Source organism: Equus caballus, chromosome 7 (genome assembly GCF_041296265.1).
Source record: "Equus caballus isolate H_3958 breed thoroughbred chromosome 7, TB-T2T, whole genome shotgun sequence".
Classification (NCBI taxonomy): domain Eukaryota; kingdom Metazoa; phylum Chordata; class Mammalia; order Perissodactyla; family Equidae; genus Equus; species Equus caballus.
The window spans coordinates 73,086,107-73,112,295 of NC_091690.1; the positions used below are offsets into that span (position 1 = coordinate 73,086,107).

General features: G+C 35.8%; 1 protein-coding gene across 9 annotated transcripts in view; it reads left to right on the forward strand.

Annotated features, from left to right (window-relative positions):
- Window positions 1-26,189, forward strand: part of FCHSD2 (FCH and double SH3 domains 2) — a 280,728-nt gene that overhangs the window by 36,817 nt on the left and 217,722 nt on the right. For all 9 annotated transcript variants that reach the window (XM_070274437.1, XM_070274441.1, XM_023645793.2 and 6 more), the window contains one exon: window positions 22,991-23,036. In XM_070274437.1, the coding sequence (XP_070130538.1) occupies window positions 22,991-23,036 (46 nt within the window). The remainder of the gene's footprint in view (window positions 1-22,990; window positions 23,037-26,189) is intronic.

Here is a 26,189-nt window from a genome sequence, read left to right on the forward strand (position 1 = left end):
AATTGTGTTATCACCACCACACTCAAGATTTCCCTCGGAAATTTCCCTCGGAAACCACGGAACATTTCCCTCGTCCTAAAGTGTTTCTTTGTGCCCTTTGATGCCCCAGCCTCAGATAGCTACTGAGCTGCTTTCTGCCATTATGGTTGTCTTTCCTAGAATTTCATGTAAATGGAATCCTGCTGTAGGTATTTGTGTTTGACACCTTATACTTAGTGTAATTTGTTTTTTAGTGCACTGTTTTCAAATTCATACAAGTTGCATATATTAATATTTCATTTCTGTTTTTCATTGCCGTGTAGTTTTTCCATAGTAAGGGTGTACCACAATTTGTCTATTCATTCATTAGTTGATGGGCCTTTCACTGTCTCCGGATTTTGGAAGCAATGCTTTTTGGAAATGGTTACAAACCATTTACAGTTTTGTCTGCTGTGATATTTGTGTACAAGTCTTTGTATAATATTTGTGTAGAAGTCATATTTTCATTTCTCTTAGATAAATCCCTGAGTGTGATTGCTGCGTCCCTTAATCAATGTGTGTTAACTTTATAAGAAACTGCCAAAATATTTTCCAAAGTGGCTGTACCATTTGTTATTCCTGTCAGCAATATATGAGCATTCCACGTGTGCCACATCCTCATAAATGCTTGATGTTGTTAGTTTTCTTACCTTTAGTCATTCTAGCGGGTGTTTAGTGGTATCACATTTTAATTTGCATTTTCCTGATGACTAGTGATGTTAAGTATCTTTTCATTGTTATTGACCATTTGAATAGTTTCTTTGGTGAGAGGCCTATTCAAATCTTTTGACCATATTTAAAAATGGAGTTGTTTGACTTCTTTCTGTTGAACTGTGAGAGTTTTTTATATGTTCTCGACACAAGCCCTTTTTCAGATATGTTTTTCTGGTAGACTGTGGCTTGCATTATCATTTCTTTTCTTTTTTTAAAAAAAATTTATTAAGCGTCATAATAGTTTATAACATTGTGAAATTTCAGTTGTACATTATTATTTGTCAGTAACCATATAACTGTGCCCCCTTACCCCTTATGCTCACCCCCAACCCTCTTCCCCTCTGGTAACCACTAGTCTCTTCTCTTTGTCCATGTATTTGTTTATCTTCCACATATGAGTGAAATCATATGGTGTTTCTTTCTCTGTCTGGCATATTTTGCTTAACATAATTCCCTCAAGGTCCATCCTTGTTGTTGCACATAAGACGATTTTGTCTTTTTTTATGGCTGAGTAGTATTTCGTTGTATATATGTGCCACATCTTCTTTATCCATTCATCAGTCAGTGGGCACTTGAGTTGCTTCCACTTCTTGGCTGTAGTGAATAATGCTGCAATGAACATAGAGATGCATAAGTCTCTTTGAATTGTTGATTTCAAGTTCTTTGGATAAATACCCAGTAGTGGGATAACTGAGTCATATGGTATTTCTATTTTTAATTTTTTGTGAAATCTCCATACTGTTTTCCATAGTGACTGCACCAGTTTGCATTCCTACCAGCAGTGTCTGAGGGTTCCCTTTTCTCCACATCCTCTTCAACATTTGTTGTTTTTTGTCTTGGTGATTATAGCCATTCTAACAGATGTAAGGTGATATCTTAGTGTAGTTTTGATTTGCATTTCCCTAATGATTAGTGACGTTGAACATCTTTTCATGGGCCTGTTGGCATCTGTGTATCTTCTTTGGAAAAATATCAGTTCATATCCTCTGCCTTTTTTTTTTTTGGTAAAGAAGATTGGCCCTGAGCAAACATCTGTTGCCAATCTTCCTCTTTTTGCTTGAGGAAGATTGCCCCTGAGCTAACATCTGTGCCAGTCTTCTTCTATTTTGTATGTGGGATGTCACCACAGCATAGCTTGATGAGCGGTGTGTAGGTCCGCACCCAGGATCTGAACCCACAAACCCCCGGCCACCGAAGCAGAGCACACAAACTTAACCACTACGCCACCAGGCCAACCCGTCTGCCCATTTTTTGATTGATTTGTTTGTTTTGTTGTTGTTGAGTTGTGTGAGTTCTTTATATATTTTGGAGATTAACCCCTTGTCTGATATATGATTTGCAAATATTTTCTTCCAGTTGGTGGGTTGTCTTTTCATTGTGTTCATGGTTTCTTTTGCCTTGCAGAAGCTCTTTAGTCTGATGAAATCCTGTATTTATTTTTTCTTTTGTTTCTCTTATCCGAGTAGACATGGTATTCGAAAAGATCCTTCTAAGACCGATGTCAAGGAGTGTACTGCCTATATTTTCTTCTAGGAGTTTTATGGTTTCATGTCTTACTTTCACGTCTTTAATCTATTTTGAGTTAATTTTTCTGTATGGTGAAAGATAATGGTCTACTTTCACTCTTTTGCTTGTGGCTATCCAGTTTTTCTCATCACCATTTATTGAAGAGACTTTCCTTTCTTCATTGTATGTTCTTGGCTTCTTTGTCGCAGATTAGCTGTCTGTAGATGTGTGGTTTTATTTCTGGGCGTTCAATTCTGTTCCATTGATCTGTGTGTCTGTTTTTGTACCAGTACCATGCTGTTTTGATCACTATGGCTTTGTAGTATATTTTGACGTCAGGGATTGTGATGCCTCCAGCTTTGTTCTTTTTTTCTCATGATTGCTTTAGTTATTTGAGGTCTTTTGTTGCCCCATATGAGTTTTAGGGTTCTTGGTTCTATTTCCATGAAGAATGTCATTGGGATTCTGGTTGGGATAGCATTGAATGTGTAGATTGCTTTAGGTAGTATGGATTTTAACCATGTTTATTCTTCCAACCCATTGCTAGAATATCTTCCCATTTCTTTATATCATCCTTGATTTCTTACAGTAATGTCTTATAGTTTTCATTGTAGAGGTCTTTCACCTCCTTGGTTAAATTTGTTTCTAGATATTTTATTCTTTGTGTTGTGATTCTAAATGGGATTATATTCTTGAGTTTTCTTTCTGTTAATTTGTTATTAGAGTATAGAAATGCAACTGATTTTTGTAAGTTGATTTTGTATCCTGTAACTTTGATGTAGTTGTTGATTATTTCTAATAGTTTTCTGATGGGTTCTTTAGGGTTTTCTCTATATAAAGTCATGTCATCTGAAAACAGCAAGAGTTTCACTTCTTCCTTTCCAATTTGGATACCTTTTATTTCTTTTTCTTGCCTGATTGCTCTGGCCCAAACCTCCAGTGCAATGTTGAATAAGAGTGGTGAGAGTGGGCACCCTTGTCTTGTTCCTGCTCTCAGAGGGGTGGCTTTCAGTTTTTCCCCGTTGAGTATGATGTTGGCTGTGGGTTTGTCATATATGGCCTTTATTATGTTGAGGTACTTTCCTTCTATACCCATTTTATTGAGAGTTTTTTGTCATAAATGGATGTTGGATTTTGTCAAATGCTTTTTCTGCATCTATTGAGATGATCATGTGGTTTTTATTTCTCATTTTGTTAATGTGGTGTATCACATTGATTGATTTGCAGATGTTGAACCGTCCCTGAGTCCCTGGTATAAATCCCACTTGATCATGGTTTATGATCCTTTTGGTGTATTGCTGTATTTGGTTTGCCAATATTAAGTTGAGGATTTTTGTGTCTATGTTCATCTGCAATATTGGCCTGTAATTTTCCTGCTTTGTATTGTCCTTTTCTGGCTTTGGGATCAGGGTGATGTTGGCCTTGTAAAGTATGTTCCATCTTCTTGAATTTTTTGGAGTAGTCTTCTTTGAATGTTTGGTAGAATTCTCCAGAGAATCCATTTGGTCCTGGAATTTTATCTTTTGGGGAGGTTTTTGATTACTTTTCAGTCTTTTTACTTGTGATTGGTCTATTCAGATTCTCTATTTCTTCTTGGTTCAGTTTTGGGAGGTTCTATGAGTCTAAGAATTTATCCATTTCTTCTAGATTGTCCAATTTGTTGGCATATAGTTTTTCATAGTGTTCTCTTATAATCCTTTGTATTTCTATGGTATCCATTGTAATTTCTCCTCTTTCGTTTTTAATTTTATTTATTTGAGCCTTTTCTCTTTTTTTCTTAGTGAGTCTGGCTAAGAGTTTGTTAATTTTGTTTATATTCTCAAAGAACCAGCTCCTAGTTTCAGTGATCCTTTCCACTGTTTTTTTTTTTTTTTTCATTTCATTTATTTCTGCTCTAATTTTTATTGTTTCCCCCATTCTGCTGACTTTGGGTTTTGTTCTTGTTTTTCTAGTTCTGTTAGGTGTAGTTTAAGATTGCTTATTTAAGATTTTTCATTTGTTAAGATGGGCCTATATTGCTATGAATTTCCTCTTAGGATCACTTTTGCTACATCCCATATGAGTTGGTATGGTGTATTTTCATTTTCATTTGTCTCCATATATTTTTGTGATTTCTCCTTTAATTTCTTCCATGATCCACTGGTTGTTAAGTAGCATGTTGTTTAGTCTCCACGTTTGTCACTTTCCCAGCTTTTTTCTTGTAGTTGATTTCTAGTTTCAGAGCATTAGGGTCAGAAAAGATGCTTGATATGATTTCAATCTTCTTAAATTTATCGAGGCTTATCTTGTTTCCCAACAGAAGGTCTGTCTTTGAGAATGTTCCATGTGCACTTGAGAAGAATGTGTATTCTGCTGATTTTGGATGGAGTGTTCTATATATATCTATTAAGTCCACCTGGTCTAGTTTTTCATTTAGTTCCACTATTTCCTTCTTGACTTTCTGTCTGGATGATCTACCCTTTGATGTAAGTGGGGTTTTAAGGTCCTCTACTATTATTGTGTTGTTGTTAATATCTCCTTTTAGGTCAATTAATAGTTGCTCTGTGTACTTAGATGCTCCTGTGTTAGGTGCATGTATATTCACAGTGTTATGTCCATTGTTGGAGTGTCCCTTTTATCATTATATACTGTCCCTCTTTGTCTCTCATTGCCTTTTTTATCTTGAAGTCTACTTTCTCTGATATAAGGATGGTAACACCTGCTTTCTTTTGTTTGCTGTTAGCTTGGAGTATGTCTTCCATCCCTTCACTCTAAGCCTGCGTTTGTTTTTAGAGCTAAGATGTGTTTCCTGGAGGCAGCATATTGTTGGGTCTTGTTTTTTAATCCATCCAGCCACTCTGTGTCTTTTGATGGAGGATTCAATCCATTTACATTTAGAGTGATTATTGGTATATGAGGTCTTAATGCTGCCATTTTATCCCTTGTTTTCTGGTTGTTCTGTGTTTTCCTTGTTTCTCGTCCCATGTATTTTGGACTGCCAATTCAGTTTGGTGGTTCTTTATGATGGTTTTCTCAGTTTTCTCTTTATTTATCATTTGTGTCTCTGTTCTGATTATTTGTTTAGTTGTTACCATGAGGTTTGTATAAAAGATCTTGTAGATGAGATAGTCCATTTTCTGAGAGCCTGTTATTTCCTTAGTCTAAGCAGGTTCCATCCCTTTCCTCTTTCCCATCTAAGTTACTGTTGTCACAACTCATTCCATTTTGTGTTGTCTGTTTGTGGTTAAGATGAAGTGATTATATTTATTCTTGATGTTTTCCTTCCCTTTATCTTAATGTTATAATTGAGAGTTTGCTAATCTATTCTAATAGAGAGTTGCAATTTTCTGATTTTGCCTATTTATCTTCTTGCTCAAAACTCTTTAAACCCTTTCTTTTTTTTTTTTTTTTTTCAGATATCAGTGCCTTCTTGATCATTTCTTGTAGGGAATGTCTTGTGGCAATGAACTCCCTCAGCTTTTGTTTATCTGGGAAAGTTTTTATTTCTCCATCATATCTGAAGGGTATTTTTGCTGGATAGAGTATTCCTTTTTTCTTTTTGTGAGGAAGATCAGCCCTGAGCTAACATCTGTTGCCAATGTTCCTCTTTTTGCTTGAGGAAGATTGTTGTTGAGCTAATATCTGTGCCAGTCTTACTCTATTTTGTATGTGGGGTACCTGTCACAGTGTGGCTTGACAAGCAGTGCTAGGTCCATGCCTGGGTTCAGAACCTGTGAACCCCGGGCTGCTGAAGCAAAGCACACGAACTTAACCGCTACACCACTGGGCCAGCCCCATGGATAGAGTATTCTTGGCTGAAGGATTTTGTCTTTCAGAATTTTGAATATATCATTCCACTCTTTCCTAGCCTGTAGGGTTTCTGCCTAGAAATCCCTTGAAAGCTGATAGGGGTTCCTTTGTAGTATATTTTCTTCTGCCTTGCTGCCCTTAATATTTTTTCTTTGTCATTGACTTTTGCCAGTTTTACTCATATAAAACTTAGAGAAGGAGAAAGTCTTTTTACATTGATGTAATTAGGAGTTATATTAGTTTCTTTTAATGTAATTTCAGCTCCTACCCCAGGTTTGGGAAGTTCTTAGCTATTACTTCTTTGAACAAGATCTCTACACCTTTCTCCCTCACTTCTCCCTCTGGAATACCTATTATCTTTATGTTGCATTTCTTGATTGGGTCAGATATTTCTCAGAGAATTTCTTCTTTTGTTTTTTTAGTCTTAGTTCTAACTCCTCCTCCATCTGAAGTATTTCTACATTTCTCTCCTCTAAATTGCTCATTCTTTCCTCCATAATATCAGCTCTGTTATTTAAGGACTCCAGGTTTTTCTTTGTCTTATTCATTGTGTTTTTCATCTCCAACATTTCTGATTGGTTTTTCTTTATAGTTTCAATCTCCTTTTTGAAGAATTCCCTCTGTTCATTAATTTTATTCCTAATTTCATTTAACTATCTTCTGAGTTCTCTTGTAACTCATTGAGTTTTTTAATGATGGCTATTTCACATTCTCTGTCATTTAGATTGTAAATTTCTGAACCTTCAGGATTGATTTCTGAGTATTTGTCTTTTTCCTTCTGGTCTGGAGTATTAATATACTTCTTCATACTGTTTGATGGGGTGGATTTTTGCCTTCACATAATGATAGTATCTGGTCACAGATTCCACCTGCTGCCATTAGGGAGTGGGCAGGAGCTGTGTATTCTGAGCCCGCTGCGGTCCCTGTCAGCTGTGCTGGTCTGAGTCTGGGCCACTCCTTGGGATTGAGGCCACCCTGTGGGCTCTACTACTGAATGGGAAAGTGATCATGCAGGGCTTCAGGGCTGCCATCGCTTGGTTCCACAGTGCCAGTGAGGCGTGCTCTCCTCTTTGGGGCTGTAGTGGTACCATGGGCATTTGCAGCATCTGGGAGCTCGTTTGCCCGGGCATGTAGATCTGCTGCCATATCCTCCTAGGTTGCACCAACTGTTGTGCTTGGTAGGCGGGCCTCCCCATTGGGTCCAAGCCTGGGCCACTCCCTGGGGGCTGCAAGTGGCACTGCTGGCTCTCCCATTGGAGGGGAAAGTGATCACATGGGGGCTCAGCGCTACCATCACCTGTTCCTGCTGTCATGCCAAGCACACTCCCACCCTTGGGGCTGCAGTGATGCTGTGGGTGCTCCAGCTGGTGGAAGAGTTGCACGCATTCACAGGGCTGCTGGGAGGCCAGAGAGTGCTCACCTATCTCCACCACCCTCCTTGGGGTAGTCTATTTACCTTCAGATTATAGCTGCATGGGTCTCTCAGGTGTCCTCTTGTTCTATGTGGGTAGCCTCCATTGATCGCTGAATGTCTGTTTAGTTCTAGTTTGAAGGCGGAGAAAGGGAACAGCTCACTCTGCCCTATTGCTGACATCACTCTTCTGCCTTATCATTTTCTTAACTATGTCTTTCAAAGAATAAAAGTTTCAAGCTTGTGTGTATTTTTGTGGACCTTTTTTTGATTCATTGAGATATATGTCTATCCTTATACCCTACACATTATCTTAATTGTAGCCGTATAATAAGTTTTGAAATTAGGTAGTGTAAGTCTTCCAATCATGTTCTTTTTTTTCAGAGTTGTTTTAGCTATTCCACATTTTTTGTTTTCAGTATAAATTTTGTCGTTAACTTGTCAGTTGCTTCTAAAAGCCTGCTAGGATTTTAATTGGGGTTGCTTTGGCTCTATAGTATAATTTGGATAGAAGTGTCATTTTAATTATATTGAGTCTTCCAATTCATGAACATGATATATTGTTCCATTTACTTATTATTTCATTTACTTAATTTATGTTTGTAATGTTTTGTAGTTTTCATTTTAGAGGTGTTCCATATCTCTTGTTAAATTTATTCATAAGTATTTTTTTGGATGCTGTTGTAAATGGAACATTGAAAAATTTTATTTTCTAATTTTTTATTGTTGATGGGAAGTGAAATTATTATTGAATATTAGCTTATGTCATATGACCTTGCTAAATTTATTTACTAGTTTAGTAGCTTTTTTGTGGATTCCTTAATTTTTTTAATGTACGTGATCATGTCATCTGAAAATATAGTTTTATTTTTTCTTTTCCAATTTTTATGCCTCATTACTTTTTCATGCCCTTTTGTACTCTCTAGGGCCTCCAGTCCAATAGTGAATGGAAGAGGTGGCAGTGGACGTCCTTGATTTCTATCTCCTTGCTTTATTCCTATCCTTGGTCAAAAGCATTGAGCCTTTCACCATTGCGTATATTTTAGCTATCGATTTTTCACAGATGCCCTTAATCAATTGGGTCTAGGAAGTTGCTTTTTATTCCTAGTTTCTTGAGGGTTTCTGTTTAAGACATGGTAGTGGATTTTGTTTCTTTCCTTTTTTGTTCCAGCTGTGTTGTGATACAGTTGACATATAATATTGTATAAATTTAATGTGATGTTTTGGTACATGTATATATTGCAAAATGATTACCCCAATAACCTGAGTTAACACATGCATCACATCACATAATTACCATTTTATGTTTTTTGTGGTGAGAACATTTAAGGTCTATTCTCTTTCAATATATAATACAGTATTGTTAACTGTAGTCACTATGCTGTACATTAGATCCCCAGAACTTATTCACCTTTTAAATACTTTGTTCCCTTTGACCAACATCTCTCCATTTCCTCCACCCCCAGCCCCTGGCAACCACTATTCTACTCTCTGTTTCTATGATTTCAGCTTTTTGGGATTCTACATGTAAGTGAGATCATACAGTATTTGTCTTTCTCTGTCTGATTTATTTCCCTCAAGGTCCATCTATGTTGTCGCAAGTGACAGGATTTCCTTCTTTATGGTTGGATAATATTCCATTGTGTCTGTGTGTATACTGCATTTTCTTTATCCTTTCGTCTGTCAGTGGACACTTAGATGGTTTCCATGTCTTGGCTATTGTCAATAAAGCTGCAGTAAAGGTGAGGGTTCAGATATCTCTTCGAGGTAGTGATTTCATTTCCTTTAGATATATACCTAGAAGTGGGATTACTGAATCATATTATAGTTCTGTTTTTAACTTTTTGAGGAACCTCCATACTTTATTCCGTAATAGCCACACCATTTTACATTCCCACCAACAGTGCACAAGGGTTCTCTTTTGTCCACATTGGCTAACACTTAGTCCTTGTCTTTTTGGTAATAGCCCTTCTGATAGCTGTGAAGTAATGTCTCATTGTGGTTTGATTTACGTTTCCTTGATGTTAGTTGAGCACCTTTTCATGTACCTGTTGGTCATTTATGTGTCTTTTTTTGAAAACTGTCTTTTCTGATCCTCTGCCCATTTTTAATCAGATTATTACTATTTCTTTGTTATTGAGCTGTATAAGTTTCTTATATATTTTGGATATTAATGCCTTATCAAGATACATGGTTTGCAAATATTTTCTCTCACTCCATAGGTTGCTGTTTCATTTTGTTGATTGTTTCCTTTGCTCTGCAGAAGCGTTTTAGTTTAATGTAGCCTTGCTTGTTTATTTTTGCTTTTGTTGCTTGTGCTTTTGTGTCATATCCAAAAAATCATTGCCAAAAATCAATGTCAAGGAGCTTTTGTCCTATGTTTCCTTCTAGGAATTTTACAGTTTCAGGTCTTGCATTTAAATCTTTAATCCATTTCAAGTTAATTTTTGTGAGAGGTTTAAGGTAGGGCTTCAGTTTCATTCTTCTGCATGTGGTTATCCAGTTCCCTAACACCATTTATTGAAGAGACTATCTTTTCCCCATTGAGTATTCTGGGCTCCCTTGTCGAATATTAGTTGACCATAGTATACTCATAGGTTTATTTCTGGGCTCTCTATTCTGTTCCATTGGTCTATGTCTTTTTTTTATGACAGTACCATACTGTTTTGATTACTGTAGCTTTGAAATCAGGAAGTGTGATGCCTCCAGGTTTGTTCTTTCTCAGAATTGCTTTGGCTGTTCAGAGTCTTTTGTGTTTCCATATGCATTTTAGGATTGTTTTCCTATTTTTTTGAAAAATGCAATTAGAATTTTGATGAAGATTGTATTGTATCTATAGGCTTTGGGTAGTATGGACATTTTAACAATATTAATTCTTTTGATCCATGAACATGAGATATCTTTCCATTTATTTGTGTTGTCTTCAATTTCTTTCCCTGATGTCCTATAGTTTTCAGATCTTTCACCTCCTTGGTTAAATTCATGATGTTGGATTTTTTCAAATAGTTTTTCTGCATCTGTGGAAATGACTATATGGCTTTTCTCCTTTATTCTATAGTGTGTTAGATTGATTAATTTTTGGATGTTAAACCGTGCTTGCATTTCTCGGATAAACCCCCCTTGATCATTATGTCTCATCCTTTTTATGTAATGCTAGGTTTGATTTGCTAAGGTTTGGTGAATGGTTTTATGTCTATGTTTATAAGGGATATTGGCTGTAGGTTTGTGGTGGTGGCTTTTTTTTTTTTGGTGGTGGTGTCTTTTCAAGTTTTGGTGTAGGGGTAAGATTGCCTTCAATATTGGCAAGTGTTCCCTTTCTTCCCCACTTTCTGGAATAGTTTATATATGATGATATTTCTTTCTTAAATGTTTGATAGAATTAACCAGATGAAGCCATCTGGGCCTGGAGTTGTTGTTTTTGTATTTTGAGAGATCAGCTTTTAATTACAAATTCCACTTTTTTAATTGTTTTAGGGCTTCTGAAGTTTTCTGTTTTTGGTAATTTGTGTCCTTCAAGGAATTTGTCCATTTCATCTAGATTGCCAGATTTTTGGAGCACTTCTGTGGGTTCTTTGCACCTCACGTGGCTGACCTTGCACTTCCTTGATCCATATATTCTGTTTCTTTCTGGCTGTTTTCACACTGCTTCTGTAGCCCTTAGGAATTCTTTGGTTCACCTTTAGCATCTGTTTTCAAGACCCATTGACCCTTCAGGTGGCCCTATTCAATGGTTTCTGACAGTTTATATGCTGACACTCTCACTTTTGGGCCCACACCTTATTCACAGGAAACAAAGATAAGTTCTTTTTAAAATTAAAATTGAAGTAAAATTAACGTAACATAGGCTTCACCATTTTATTTTTATTTATTTTATTTTATTTTATTTCATTTTTTTGAGGAAGATTAGCCCTGAGCTAACATTTGCTGCCAATCCTCCTCTTTTTGCTGAGGAAGACTGGCCCTGAGCTAGCATCCGTGCCCATCTTCCTCTACTTTATATGTGGGATGCCTGCCACAGCATGGTGTGTCAAGTGGTGCCATGTCTGCACCTGGGATCTGAACCGGCGAAGCCTGGCCCGCCGAAGCAGAATGTGTGAACTTAACCACTGTGCCACGGGGCCAGCCCCAACCTTCACCATTTTAACCATTTTAAAGTGTACAATTCAGTGGCTTCCAGTACATTCACAATGTTGTACAACTATCACCACTAATTCCAGAACTTTTTTTTTTTTAAAGATTTTTTATTTTTCCTTTTTCTCCCAAATCCCCCTGGTAGATAGTTGTGTATTTTTAGTTGTGAGTCCTTCTAGTTGTGCTATGTGGGATGCTGCCTCAGCATGGCTTGACGAGCAGTGCCATGTCCATGCCCAGGATTTGAACCGGTGAAACCCTGGGCCACCAAAGCAGAGCACGCGAACTTAACCACTCGGCCATGGGGCTGGCCCCCTCCAGAACATTTTTATCACCCCAAGGAGAAACCCTGTACCAGTTAAGGAATCACTCACCATTTCACCTCCTTCCCTAAGACTCTGGAAAAGACTAATCTGGTTTCTATTTCTATGGATTTGCCTCTGTTGGACATTTCATATAAATGGAATCATACAGTATGTGACTGTAATGGTTAATTTTATATGTCAACTAGGCTGTGCCACAGTGCCCAAATATGTATCAAACATTACTCTGGATGTTTCTCTGAGGGAGTTTTTGCATGAGATTAACATTTAAATTGGTAGAATTTGAGTAAAGCAGATGGCTCACCATAATGTGGTTGGGTCTCATTCAATCAGTTGAAGGCCTGAAGAGAACAAAAGATTGGCCTACCCCCTGTCAGAGGGAATTCTGCAGCAGCCAGCCTTTGGACTTGAACTGCATCATTGGCTCATTCCTGGGTCTCCAGCCTGATGGGCTTTGATTTAAATTGTATCAGATTTTCTGGATTTCTAGCCTGTTATCCTACCCTGCAGATTTTAATCTTGCCAACCTCCATAATCACCTGAGCCAATTCCTTAAGATAAATCTCTATTTTATACATATACACATCATATTTCTTCTGTTTCTCTGGAGAACCCTTCTAATCCAGTCACCTCTTGTGACTGTTTTCTTCCACTTAGCCTAATGTTTTTGAGTTTTGTCCATATTGAAATGTGTATAAGTGTTTATTACTTTTTATGGCCAAATAATATTCCACTGTATGGATATACCACATTTTGTTTGTCCATTGATCTGTTGATGTTCATTTGAGTTGTTTCTACTTTGGGCTGTTGTGAATAATGCTGCTATGAATTTTTGTCTCTAAGCTTTTGTTTTAACATCTATTTTCAGTTCTTTTGAGTATATACTGAGGAGTGGAATTGTTGCATCATACAGTAATTCTCTGTTTAACTTTTTGAGGAAGTACCAAACTGTTTTCCACAGCAGGTGTGCCATTTTACATTCTCACCAGCAAGGTATGAGGGTTCTTATTTCTCCACATCCTGGCTAGTATTTGTTTTTTTCCAAGTTGTTTTTGTTAGTTTGTGTTACAGCCATCCTAGTGGGTGTGAAGTGATGTCTCACTGTGGCTTTGGTTTGCATTTCCCTAATGACGAATGATGTTGAACATCTCTTCATGTGCTTATTGACCGTTTGTATATCTTCTTTGGAGAAATGCCTCTTTAATACTTTTGCCCGTTTTTATATTGGACTATTTGTCTCTTTGTTGTAGATTTGTAAGTGTTCTTTATATATTCTGAATATTAGACCCTTGTCAGATATATGATTTGCAAATATTTCTCTCATTCAGTTGTCTTATCATATTCTTGCTAATGTCCTTTGAGGCAAAAACATTTTTAATTTTGGTGAAGTCCGGAGTACTTTTTTTCTTTTGTTGATTGTGCTTTTGGTGTTCCATCTAAGAATCCACTGTCAAATCTAAGGTCATGAAGATTTATTCTTATGCTTTCTTTAAGAGTCTTATAGTTTTAGCTGTTACATTTAGGCCTTTGATCCACTTTGAATTAAGTTTTATATATGGAATGAGATAGGAGTCCAAGTTTACTTTTTTGTGTGTGGAAATCCAGTTGTCTTAGCAACATCTGTTGAAGAGACTGTTCTTTCTCCTTTGAATGGTATTGGCATCCTTGTTGGAAATCAGTTGGGCTTAGAAGTTTGGGTTTGTTTCTGGACCATACTATAAACCAACTAGACCTCACAGATGTATATAGAACATTCCACCCAACAAAGTGGAATATACATTCTTCTCAAGGGCACATGGAATATTCTCCAGAATAGATCATTAGTTGGGCCATAAAAGTTATCAGTAAATTTTAAAAGATCAAAATCATACAAAGTATCTTCTCTGACCAGAATGGAATAAAGCTATAAAAATCAACAGAAGGAAAACTGGAAAATTTGCAAATATGTGGAAATTAAACAACATACTCTTAAACAACTTGTGCCTCAAAAGAATTCACTAGGAAAATTAGAAAATACTTTGAAAGGAATGAATACAAAAAAACACAACATACCAAAACTTATGGAATGTAGTGAAACTACTCAAGGAATTTATTGCTCTAAACAGCGTCATTAAAAATGAAGAAAGAGGGCCTGGCCTTGTGGCCGAGTGGTTAAGTTCGCGCACTGTGCTTCGGCAGCCCAGGGTTTCACCCGTTCGAATCCTGGGCAGGGACACGACACTGCTCATCAAGCCATGCTGAGGCAACATCCCACATGCCACAACTAGAAAAACCCACAACTAAAAATATGCAACTATGTACTGGGGGGTTTGGGAGAAAAAGGAAAACAAAGAAAAAAAATTAAAAAAAAAAGACAGATCTCAAATAAACTTAACTTTACACCTAAGGAACTAGAAAAGGAGCCAACTAAACCCAAAGCCAGCAGGAGGAAGAAAACAATAAAGATTAAATCAGAGATAACCGAAATAGAGAAAAAAACAATAGAATCAATTAAACAAAAGTCACTTCTTTGATAAGATCAACAAACTGACAAAACTTTAGCTACCCTAAGATAAAAAGAGAGAAGACGCACATAGCTAAAATCAGAAATGAAAGTGGGGACATTACTCCCTGTTCTACTGAAGAAAAGATTGTAAGAGAGTACTATGAGCAATTGTATTCCAACAAATTGGATAACCTAGATGAAATGGACAAATTCTTAAAAACACACAAATTGCTAAAACTGATTCAAGAAACAGAAATTCTCTTAACAAATAAAGAGGTTGAATCAGTAATTAAAAAGCCTTCCAATAAAGACAAGTCTAGGACTAGACAGCTTCATGGGTGAATTTTAAGAACAGTTAAAAGAAGTAACACCAGTCCTTATCAGAGTCTTCCAAAAAATAGAAGAGAAGGGAACACTCCTAACACATGAAACATTTAATTCCAAATAAATCATACAATTCTTTGAGGTCCTCATTACCTTGCTACCAAAGTCAGACAAAGATACCTCGAGAAAACTACAGATCAATATCCCTTATGAACAGTGATACAAAAAAAACCTCAGCAAAATACTAGCACACCAAATCCAACAACACATTAGAAAGATTATACACTATGATGAAGTGAGATTCATCCCGGCAATGCAAAGATTCATCATAAGAAAATTAATGAATGAAATATGTCATATTAATAGAAAGACGGAAAAAACCACACATGTTCATCTCAATAGAGGCAGAAAAAAATTCGACACCTTTTCATGATAAAAACACTCAGTCAACTAGGAATAGAAGGAAACTTCCTTAATATGGTGAAGGGCACGCATAAAACCCCATAAGTAACACTCAGTGGTGAAAGGCTGAAAGCTTCCCCCCTAAGAGCAGGAACAAGTCAGGATGCCTACTTTTACCGCTGCTGTTCTTCCATGACTTTGACATTCTATAATTCTTTCTGGAAGTGGTATTTGCTTCATTAATTTTTTAAAAGTTGTTTTAAAAATCCATTTGAAATATTTGGTTACGTATTTCATCTGCTCTGTGGCAGCATTTTTCTCATGAGTGTCCCTTGGCTACTGTGTTTTTCTGTTCTGTTTGTTCTTCTTTTTAAAATTTTGTACTTGTATAGATTCTGTTCCTGCTTCCTTTTTGGTTATTTAGAGTGAAGAGGGTGTTTCTTATACAGCTTTTTAAGATATCAGAAGTAGGTATCTCAGGGTAACTACTGTCTTCCAAATTTACAGTAGTTTTCTTTACAACCAGGGTTGCGTGTATGAATTTATTTTATTTTTCCTCAGCCAGAGGAAGATTGGCTGCTGCGGGACTGTTCATAGTGCAGGCTGTGTCACTCTCTGTTTGCCACACCAGCAGCCTAATTTCTGCCAGCGTAGCTTATTGGTGTAATTCCTAGTTTACTACTGTCTCCTCTGCTTCTTCAGTCTGTGAACGGCAAAGCTCCTTCTGCCAGCCCATGTGCCCTGTTTTCATCGTTGCAAGTGTGGCTTAGATTCTGTACCTCAAGAAGTGCACTTGAAGAAATTGACTCCCCCCACCTGGCCTTTGAGTTTTGGAGCCTCATGTTTTATATTCACTCTCTTTCTCCAGTTTAATTGTCTCTCTTTTGACCTATCTTCCACTTACATTTCATATATTTCATAGTTTTATTGGAGATCATGTTTGCATTGAAGTTTTTTAATCTCTTTCTTCCTTTTGGGTAATTTCTGAGAGGAGAAAGGAGATTCTGATGGTTCTGTCATCTAGGACCAGAATTACTTAAAAATGTATATTTTGGTTAGTGCTTTGCTAATTCATTTGGTCAAAATTTAAACTGGACTAAATTTCATAATCATAAGCTGTGGAATGTGATATTTTCACTCACTTAACAAATACTTTTCTAGCATTTGCTATGTGCCAGTCTTCTAAGTGCTTTACAAATATGTACTCATTTCATCCTCACAGTAACCCTTGAGGTCGGTGTTCTTTTTATTCCCATTTAATCGATAGGAAACTGAAGCACAGTCAGGAAAATTAACTTGCCCACGGTTACCAATCAATAAGAAATAAGAGCACTTTCAACTTTTCATTCTATGACTATAACATTTGTGAGTCTTGGCATCATCTGTTTGTACCTTATGCTAATGAATCCCTCTGGAGCAGAGTCCGCGTCTCATCCCTCTTTGTATTCCCCGTGCGTGTTAGTAGAGTACCTGAAATTCAGAAGATACTCAATGAATGTTGTTGGTGAATTAATATTTTTTTCAGGAGCCAGATAAGTTCCTCTCTGCCAGACTTGGATAGTTTCAGTTGTTCATTCTACCTGCTTTGTTAAAAAAAAAATTTGTTTGTATTCTCACATATTTTAATGCTGTTGCCATATTTACTGTAATAATACCTCAAAAAAGAAAGAGCCATTGTATTGCAGAGCAAAATTATAAAGGTTTCTTTGTGAAAGAGTTGTCAGTATGCTGATAATATAAGCACTGGTTCCCTTACCCCAGTTTGCTGTCCGTGCTAAAAAATTATTTTTTTATATCCTAATATTAGTTATATTTAAGCAGTATCATTTGTAAAATAACAGAGTTCAGCTTATTCAGAGTAGTAAAATTGGGTGATTGTCTTGTAGTTCGTTTGTTTTTATTGTTGACTTTTATCCCATTGTAAGAATATATCACTGTTTGTTGACCTATTATCCCACTGATAGACACCTGAACTGTTTGCTATTTTTGGCTATTTATGAATAAAGGTGTTATAAATATTTTTGTTGAGTGTTTTTGTGGACATATGTTTTCATTTCTCTTGGTAAATGCCTAGTATTAGAATTTGTGTGTTAAGACAGATGTATGTTTAGTTATGCAAGAAATACCACATTTTTTCCCAAAGTGGTTGTACCATTTTACATTCCCACCAAATGTTGGAGTTTCATTGCTCTGTATCCTTGCTGATATTTGTAGTTAGCAGTCTTTTCAATTTTAGCCATTTTGGTGGGTGTGTTTATTTTTATTTTTAACTTCATCATTATAGTTAATGATGTCCCATCTACTACCACCATTAGTAATTTGGACATTCTTAGGTGGTTTGCTTATCTCGGTGATGAATTGCAGAGTTAGGGAGTCCTCAAGACAACTCTCACTTCTGACACCAGCTACAAGTTTCGAGGTCTCTAAGGTCACCCTCACTTCTGACATGACTTGCAAGATTGGGGGTTCCCAAGACCACCCTCAGATTCAATAATTTGCTAGAAGGACTCACAGAAGTCACTGAAAGTTCACCCAAGGTTATGGTTTATTATAGTGAAAGGAGCTATTTTAAAATCAGCCAAGGGAAGAGGTGTATTTGGTCACTTAGATATGATTTACTGCCCACGTGGCTGACCTTAGTCTTCAGCCCCTCCAGAGGTGGAGCTGATATTTATTGATACTTCACCTCCAATAAATCACATTGTTAGCATAGACTATCTCACATAGTCTAAGGTTCCCAGGTAAACAAAAACACTCTTATCAGGCATGACATTCTAAAGATTTAGAGATTACCTCCCAGAAGCCAAGGGCAAAGGCCAGACCTCCCTTTAGTCAGATTAATCCTTTACTGCACACTCATCACCTTCTTGGTTTTTAAAGCTCATGTACACATATGGTTGTGTTAACTGATATAATCTATGACCAAGGTCCAGAAACCTAACTGGTCCATGTGGATGTAGATTGTGGTCTTGTTTTGCCCGTCCCAGGAGATATCCTACTGAGCTATTTAATTCAAACTTATGAAGAGTCTGAGACCTGATTATATGGTTTCTGTCCATTCCTTCATTCATTCATCAAGTATTTATTGAACTTTTACAGTGTTCAGGCACTGTGCTACACATATAAATATAAAGCACACTCATTGCTCTCAGGGAACTCCATAGTCAATTCACAGACAGTTGAAACACTTGAAGTAGGTGCTGTGTTGCAAAATGCTGGAGGATCTCAGAGGAAGGATATCTAAATCACCATGGAATTCAGGAAGACTTCTCAGGGGAAGTCATGCTTAACCTGTTTTGAAGGATGAGGAAGACTTAGGCCAAATAATGGGGGGAGGGAATTCCCAGCAGAAAGGACCACATTTGCTAGAATGTGAAAGCATGAACCTACTGGTTCTTTTAAGAAACTTAGCTGGAGCCTGCGGTGTGAATGGGGGAATTTACAGGATGAAGCCGCACTAGCAGTCAAGTCCTCATAGTCAACAGCCTCTTCTGTCATGTTAAAGGAATTTAGATTTTTACTCCAGGAGTGATGAGGAGTCATTTCAGAAATATCAGCAGGAGAGTTGCTTGATCAGATTTGTTTTAGGAAAATTATTTAGAATATTAGATTTTACTAAAGAATTAATTGTTGTAGGGATTTATTCTTATTCCTTTCTATATGATATGGAATTTACATACTTTTTCATATGTGTGTGAGTTGATTGAAAATTAGTGCTTTTATATCTTTAATATTTTCTGATTATAAAGATAATAACGATTATTGAAAAAATCATAGAGTCAGAATAAAATGAGTCCCATGCCCCTTTCCCTTAACAGTAAAAATTTCGCACATATCCTCTGAGTGTCTTCCCGCCATGTGTGTTTTTCAGGTATTTGTGAGTGTATACAGGTATCTATATTAAATGGAGGTATATATTAATTTTTTTTAAAGATTGGCACCTGCGCTAACAACTGTTGCCAATCTTCTTTTTTTGCTTTTTCTGCTTTTTCTCCCCAAATCCCCCAGTACATAATTGTATATCATTTAGTTGTGGGTCCTTCTAGTTGTGGCATATGGGACACCCCCTCAGTGTGGCCTGACGAGCGGTGCCATGTCCGCGCCCAGGATCTGAACCAGTAAAACCCTGGACCACTGAAGCAGAGTGCACAAACTTAATTGGGCCAGCCCCTATCACAGTGATTCTTAAGAGGACCACAATAGGCATTTTTACTCAGAACAGTTTTTCATTTGAGGGGCTATTGTAATTGGTAAATCTTGTAATCATCATGATCTAGCATATATAAGTAAGCGTTTTTATATGAAAAGATAGTATACTATGTACATCATTCTGTAAATTTTCTGTTTACTTAACATTGCATCTTCCTATAAAGTTGCCCCAATACAGTTTATTAAATAATCCATCTTTTCCCCTTTGAATCAAAATGTCATCTTTTTTAGGTGTATTTGGATGTATTTCTAATCTATGTTTCATTGTTTCTCTCTTTACCCATGTTCTATTATCAAACTGTTTCACTTATTGCTTTTAAAATTAATTTTTACTATCTGATGAGTATAGGTCTTTTTAAATGCTATTCTTTTCAGAATGTTTATAATTTATTCTTAAATGTTCATTTTTCCATATGAACTTTATAATCAACTTATCTAGTTAAAAGAAAAATACTTTTGGAATAATGGCAAACTTATCTCAACTCCCCAACCCTTGGCAACCATTAATGTACTTAACGTCTTTATGGACTTGCCCATTCTAGACATTTTGTATAAATGGAATCATATAATATATGGCCTTTTATGTCTGGCTTCTTTCACTTAGCATAGTGTTTTTGAGGTTCATGCATATTGTAGCATGGATCAGTAGTTCATTCTCGTTTTTTTTAATGATTTTTAAGGGATTGAATAATATTCCATCATATGAATATACCATATTTTGTTTATCCATTCATCAGTTGATGGACATTTGCATTGTTTCCACTTTTTGGCTATTATTCCACATTTTTGGCTGCTATGGACATTCATTTACAGGTTTTTGTGTAAACACATGTTTTAAGTTTTCTTGGGTGTATACCTAGGAATAGAACTGCTGGTAACTTCATGTTTAACCTTTTGAGGAACTCCCTGATTATTTTCCAAAGCAGCTGCACCATTTTACATTCCCACCAGCACTGTATGAAAGTTCTAATTTCTCCACATCCTTGCCACCACTTGTTCCTGTCCATCTGTTTAGTTATAGCATCCATTAATATTTTTAAAGAGGTTTTATGAGAAACTGATGTTGAATTTTTTTGTGTGTGTGAGGAAGATTGGCCCTGAGCTAACATCTGTTGCCAATCTTCCTCCTTTCTTCTTTTTTCTCCCCAAAGCCCCAGTACATAGTTGTGTATCCTAGTTGTAAGTCCTTCTAGTTCTTCTGTGTGGGAAGCCACCACAGCATGGCTTGATGAACGGTGTGTAGGTCTGCACCCAGGACCCAAACTGGTGAACCGTGGACTGAACCCAGATGTTGAATTTTAGCAAATCCTTTTTTAATCTTCTATGGAGATTGTCAGAAGATATTTTTGCTTTGCTCTCTTGTTATGGTGAATTATAATAGATAGATTTCCTAATATTGATGATGTTGATTTTGAGTAATTATTATCTTGGATTTTTGGTTGGTTTTCTTTCTTTAGAAAAAGAAATTACTTAGGAGACATGTAATTGTTTAATAACAACTAAAAATTACACTGAGAATTTTAAAATTAGGTGATACACGTGTTCAGAGTAAAAGAGTTAGTTCCAGTTTTCTTACAGACTTCACTTGGATGTCCTTATTTCAAAATGAGTTACATCTGAACTTAAAAGGACACTAAACAACTAGCTTAAATATTTATGTTTATCTTTTATAAAATATTAAAAATACCACTTTCTTCATAATATAGGTAAGTTTTCGACTTTTTAATGGTGAAAGTATAAGCTAGTTCATTTTAATTAGCTTCTTTTGCCTGAATGTTTACAGTGGGTAGGGAGATAACATATTTGCTAGCACTAGTCATAATAATTTCTAAGTCCAGTTTTAGTAAAACAACTTGTAAAAAATGTATCTGCATATGTTTATGAGTGTGCGTAAGGACTTTATTTTTTTAAAACATAATACATATTTCTACTAAAACATCAGGAAATAGAGAATGCAAAAGAAGAAGTTGCAAGCCTGCAATCCCGTGATCCAGAGAAAACTTATGTTACTATTTTGGTATATTTATATATAAAATATAGTACAAATGCATATATACAATGTGTGTGTGTATATATATGCATATATAATATATAGTTTGTGTGTTTTCTCTTAAGGATAATAAATTAATTGTATTTTAAAGGACTACATTAAATGCTTAATGCATAATGTGCAGTACCCCATATGGAAAAGGGTCTTGCTCAACTTTTTTTCCTTTTTTTCCCATTTTTTTATTGTGGTAAGATACACATAGCATAAAATTTACTATGCTAACCATTTTTAACTGTGCAGTTCAGTGGTACTAAGTACATTCACATTGTTGTGCAGCCATCACCACCATCTATCCCCAGAATCTTTCCGTCTTGCAAAACTGAACCTCTGTACCTGTTAGATAATAACTCCTCTGATCTCTTCCTCCGCCCCTGGCAACTGCCATTCTTCTTTCTGTCTGTATGATTTTGACAGCTCTTAAGTACCTCCTATAAATAGAATCCTACAGTATTTGTCTTTTTGTGACTGACTTATTTCACTCAGCATAGTGTCTTCAAGGTTTATCCATGCTGTGGCATATGGCAGAATTTCCTTCCTTTTAAAGGCTAAATAATAGTTATTCACTCGAAACAAATGTAGTAAGATCTCAAATAGTTGTATTTCTTATATAAGGAATGAATAGTCATATTGATAAATTGATTAAATTGATTAATTGATTAAATTGATAATTGATTAAATAATTGTTAAAGTGTGAGATTTGGCCTATTGCCTTTTTTTCTCTACCAGCTCTTTTCTTTATATTTTCACTTTTTGCTCTGATATCTGTGCCTTAATGAAGTGCTTTTAAAAGCACACATACCTGGCACATAGCAGAAAAGTCTTTAATCTCAGACTGTTGAAAGTAAATTGTCAGTATTATCATATTTCATTGACTCTGCCTTTGCCTATGGTTTGTAAGGTACACTGTTGTTTCATGTACTATTAATATAGAAGAAAATACTGCCAATCATCATCGAAAGCTGAATCCCAGTATGTGTTAAAATGTGAAAAGCGTTTATATTAGAATCTGTGAAATATAACACATGTCTAGAAAGGGTGCTCCCATCATACCACAGCATGTGGTGGCCTTGTACTTTGTTTTGTAACTCCTGTAAAAGACTGGAACGAAGGAAATGATTTGACTGTTTTTCATGTTGAGAAGCTGATCAAAATTTGATTTTTCACCTTGTTTTCTGTAGTTCCCTCTATGTTGGTGGTTAAGTTCAGTAAACATTTTTAGTGCCTGCTATTTACTAGCCATTCTTATATCAGAGACTAACATTTATGTAGCTTTTACTGTGTGTTAGACATTATTTTGAGCACTGTATGTATTTTAATTAACTAAATTTTACACTATCCCTGTTGGGTGGGTACTGTTAGTATCTTCATTTAACCAAGGAGGAAAGTGAGGCACAGAGAAGTCTAGTGACTTGACAAAGGTTATACAGTTAGTAAGTGGTAGAGCGAGGATTTGAATGCAGGTTGTCTCCAGAGTCTATGATGTTAACAGTATCCTAGGCACAGAAGATGAATGAAATATTGTCTCTTCCCTCAACACAGCTTACCAGGCAGTATTTGAGGGTGTATTGATAAATTTACATGAAATTATTGTTATACTTTTGGTAATGAACTTTTGTTTTTGTTTTTAGGACGTTCAGTCAGAAGAAGGCTGCTATTGAAAGAGAGTATGCGCAGGTAAGCTCGGAAATGGAGGACTCCATCCTGGGTGTATGTCTTCTTTGGCTTATGGGCGTATGTGATTATCGGAGAGGAGCCTGGTGTCCCTGCATCCTCCTTTTCTTCTTATTTCTGCCTCTGTCACTTTGATCCCCCTTTTGCTCCATTTGAATCTTCTGATGAGGAGCTAAGTTGCACCTTATTACAAAGAAGGTTTTGAACCTTCAGGGAAAAGATAATATTTACAATATTTTAAAAGTATTTGCAAGTATAAATAATAAAGAATGTATTTTACAAGTATAGGTATTAATTCTCCCTTATATATCCCATTCTTTGCAGTTTTATGAAAGGTTAATTGTTGTTTTTGTTCAGTCAGGCATTTATTTCTCATTAGGTCCCTGTTGATAGAGAATGGTGTGCTCTCAGTGGATGGTGTGGTGCTATTTCTAGGGAAATTTAAGCATTTCTTTCTTTTATTTTAATTAGAATCATATTTGCTCCCAGACAGCTAAATGTGCCAGGAAGAAATTATGTTGATATGTCATTTTATGGCTATGTAAGATTTAAAACGACCCTTCCTGGTACAAAAACAGTTTAACGTAATTTGGAAATTTTGGCCCTTGTAAGCAATTACTTTCTTTGTGGAGTAGAATTCTAAAATTGATCCCTCCCCCCCAAAAATTATAAGGGTAGTATTTGTAACAAAATTTAAGAATACAGAAGAGCATTAGAAGTTATGTTTAATACCCAGGAAATGCTGAAAATGTTAACCACTATTGCTGCTATTGTTATATTTATTATAAAAAATGAAATTGGGGTGTGATTTTTTTTTGTCGTTTGTCAGGTTTTGATTTTAGTTTTATTCCACTTTTGTTGTAGTTACCCAAGTAGCTGTCTGTCTTTATTTGATAGAATTAGAAGAGAATTATCTGTTCCTTGAAAGCTAGAGAGACTCATTCATTCATTCATTGAGTCATTAGTTAGAGTGCTTATTATATATCAGGTACTTTACATAATGAATAGCATCAGTTCTAATATTAGTCTTGAACCTTTATTCTATACATATATAATAAATGTTAGTAATGATAGCTAACATTTATTGAATGTTTATATTGTTCCAGGCACTTTGCTGATTATTTTCCATATGTTATCTGGTTTAATCCCCTCAATAAACCTGTGAAATGGCGACAGTTATTATACCCTTTACAGATATGTTTCCATGCAGTACCTTAACTAGACTGTTTCCATTGGGATCTAAGTATATGTTCTACTTTTAAAATTTAATACAAAATACTAATTTTTGTATGATATATTCTTCTGTTACATGATTTAAAGGTTTAATAATCAAATAGGGTAAGTTCATGACTAAAAATGTAAAATAGTACATTAAATTGTATGAAAAGTAGCAGTCCCCTGCCCCAATTCCAGTCTCCTTTCTCAGAAAAAAGATTAAAAGTGGATGTCTATTTTGGTTCTCCTGGTGATAATTTCCATATCTTTAAATAATGTGTTTATAACAGATTCTTGATTTATCAACTCTAGACACTGCGTGATTACTTCTTATAATAAATGAGAAATTACCTTTCTAAGCCGTTCTTTTCCAGCCTACTCTTTCTAGTATAATTTGGCACTATTTTAATGCCTTTGTTATTTTTCTAACTCTAAATGATATCTTTAGACTTCTATCTCTTATTCAGTTAAATACATACATATATTTATGTTTTATATGTATAGATATATGTATGTATGTCTATATATGTATGTACATAGTACAGTGAAATTATGTTTTATGGAGCAGTCAAATTTACTTTTGAAAAATTTATTTAAATGTCTTTCAAGTAGGTTATATCTGGTTTTGTCTATATAATAATGTATGTAAACTGTATAAGGTACCTGATAATGTATGTTTCAAAATCTCACAGAATAATCATATTCAGAAATCTAAATGTTCCAGTGTCTCTTCTTGGATCACTTGAGCACATTTTTGGAGAGCCAGTTTGCAAACTCTCTTATTTGTCATATTTGCCTTTTAGATTGATTTTTCTCAGTTCTTCTTACTCTTCAATATTTTCCTCAATTGATTTTTCAATTTGTTTCTAAAGAATGTAGACAAAGCTATCTCTATGCTCTTCTTTGGTTGCCAAACAGTGTTTTTACTTCTCGACAATAGTAGAAAAACCCCTAAAATAATTGACATGTTCTTTCTATGGATTTGCCAGTGTGTTGTGATTAATTTCAGGTTTGTTATTGTATTCCCTGTCTGAGGACATACCCCCATTGGTGATAGGGTGTGGTCAGAGAGAACAGCTGTGCTGTTTAAACTATTTCCTTTTTCTTTCTTTCTCTGGCTCAGTGTAGAGTTGAAGTTTTGGGATGTAGATTTTTAAATTGAAATATAACATATATGCAGTAAGATGGACAAATCTTGAGTATAGAGTTTGATAATTTTTGTGGAGTGAACGCAGTCATATAACTACACCCAGATTAAGATTTAGCCTATTACCAGGGCCCCAGATGCATTCATTACTCATACCTTCTAGTGGTAACCAGTGTAATGACTTTTATCAGAATAGTTGTTACCTTTGGATTTCTGACTGTTTTTGAACTTAAATTAAATGGCATCATGTAGGATGTACTCTTCTGTGTCTGATTTCTTCATTCAGCATTAAGTTTTTGAGCTTCCTATATGTCGTGGCTTGTAGGAGTGGTTCATTCTTTTTCATTATGATGTAGTATCCACTGAATTATATATCACAATTTGCTTTTCCAGTTTACTGATTACTAAAATTTTAGTTGTTTCCAGTTTTGGATGATTTTGACTAATACTTCTAAGCAGAAGTTTTATGAATGTGTTTTGATGGACATATGGATGCATTTCTGTTAGGATCTAGGAGTAAAATTGCTGAGTCTTTGAGTATGTGTGTGTGTTCTACTTCAGTAGATGCACCGGTTTCCCACAGTGTGCCAGTGTGCACTCTCAGCAGCAATGTGCGAGAGTTCCAGTTGCTGCACGTCTTTGCCAACACTTGGTATCTCTAAAATGAGTGATATTTTGATGAAAGTATTATAGTACCTCATTTTCTTTTTAATAAGCTGTTAAAAAATTGAAGTATAGCATGTATACAGAAAAGTGAGCAGATTCTAAGTGTACAGTTCTGTGAAATTTCAAAG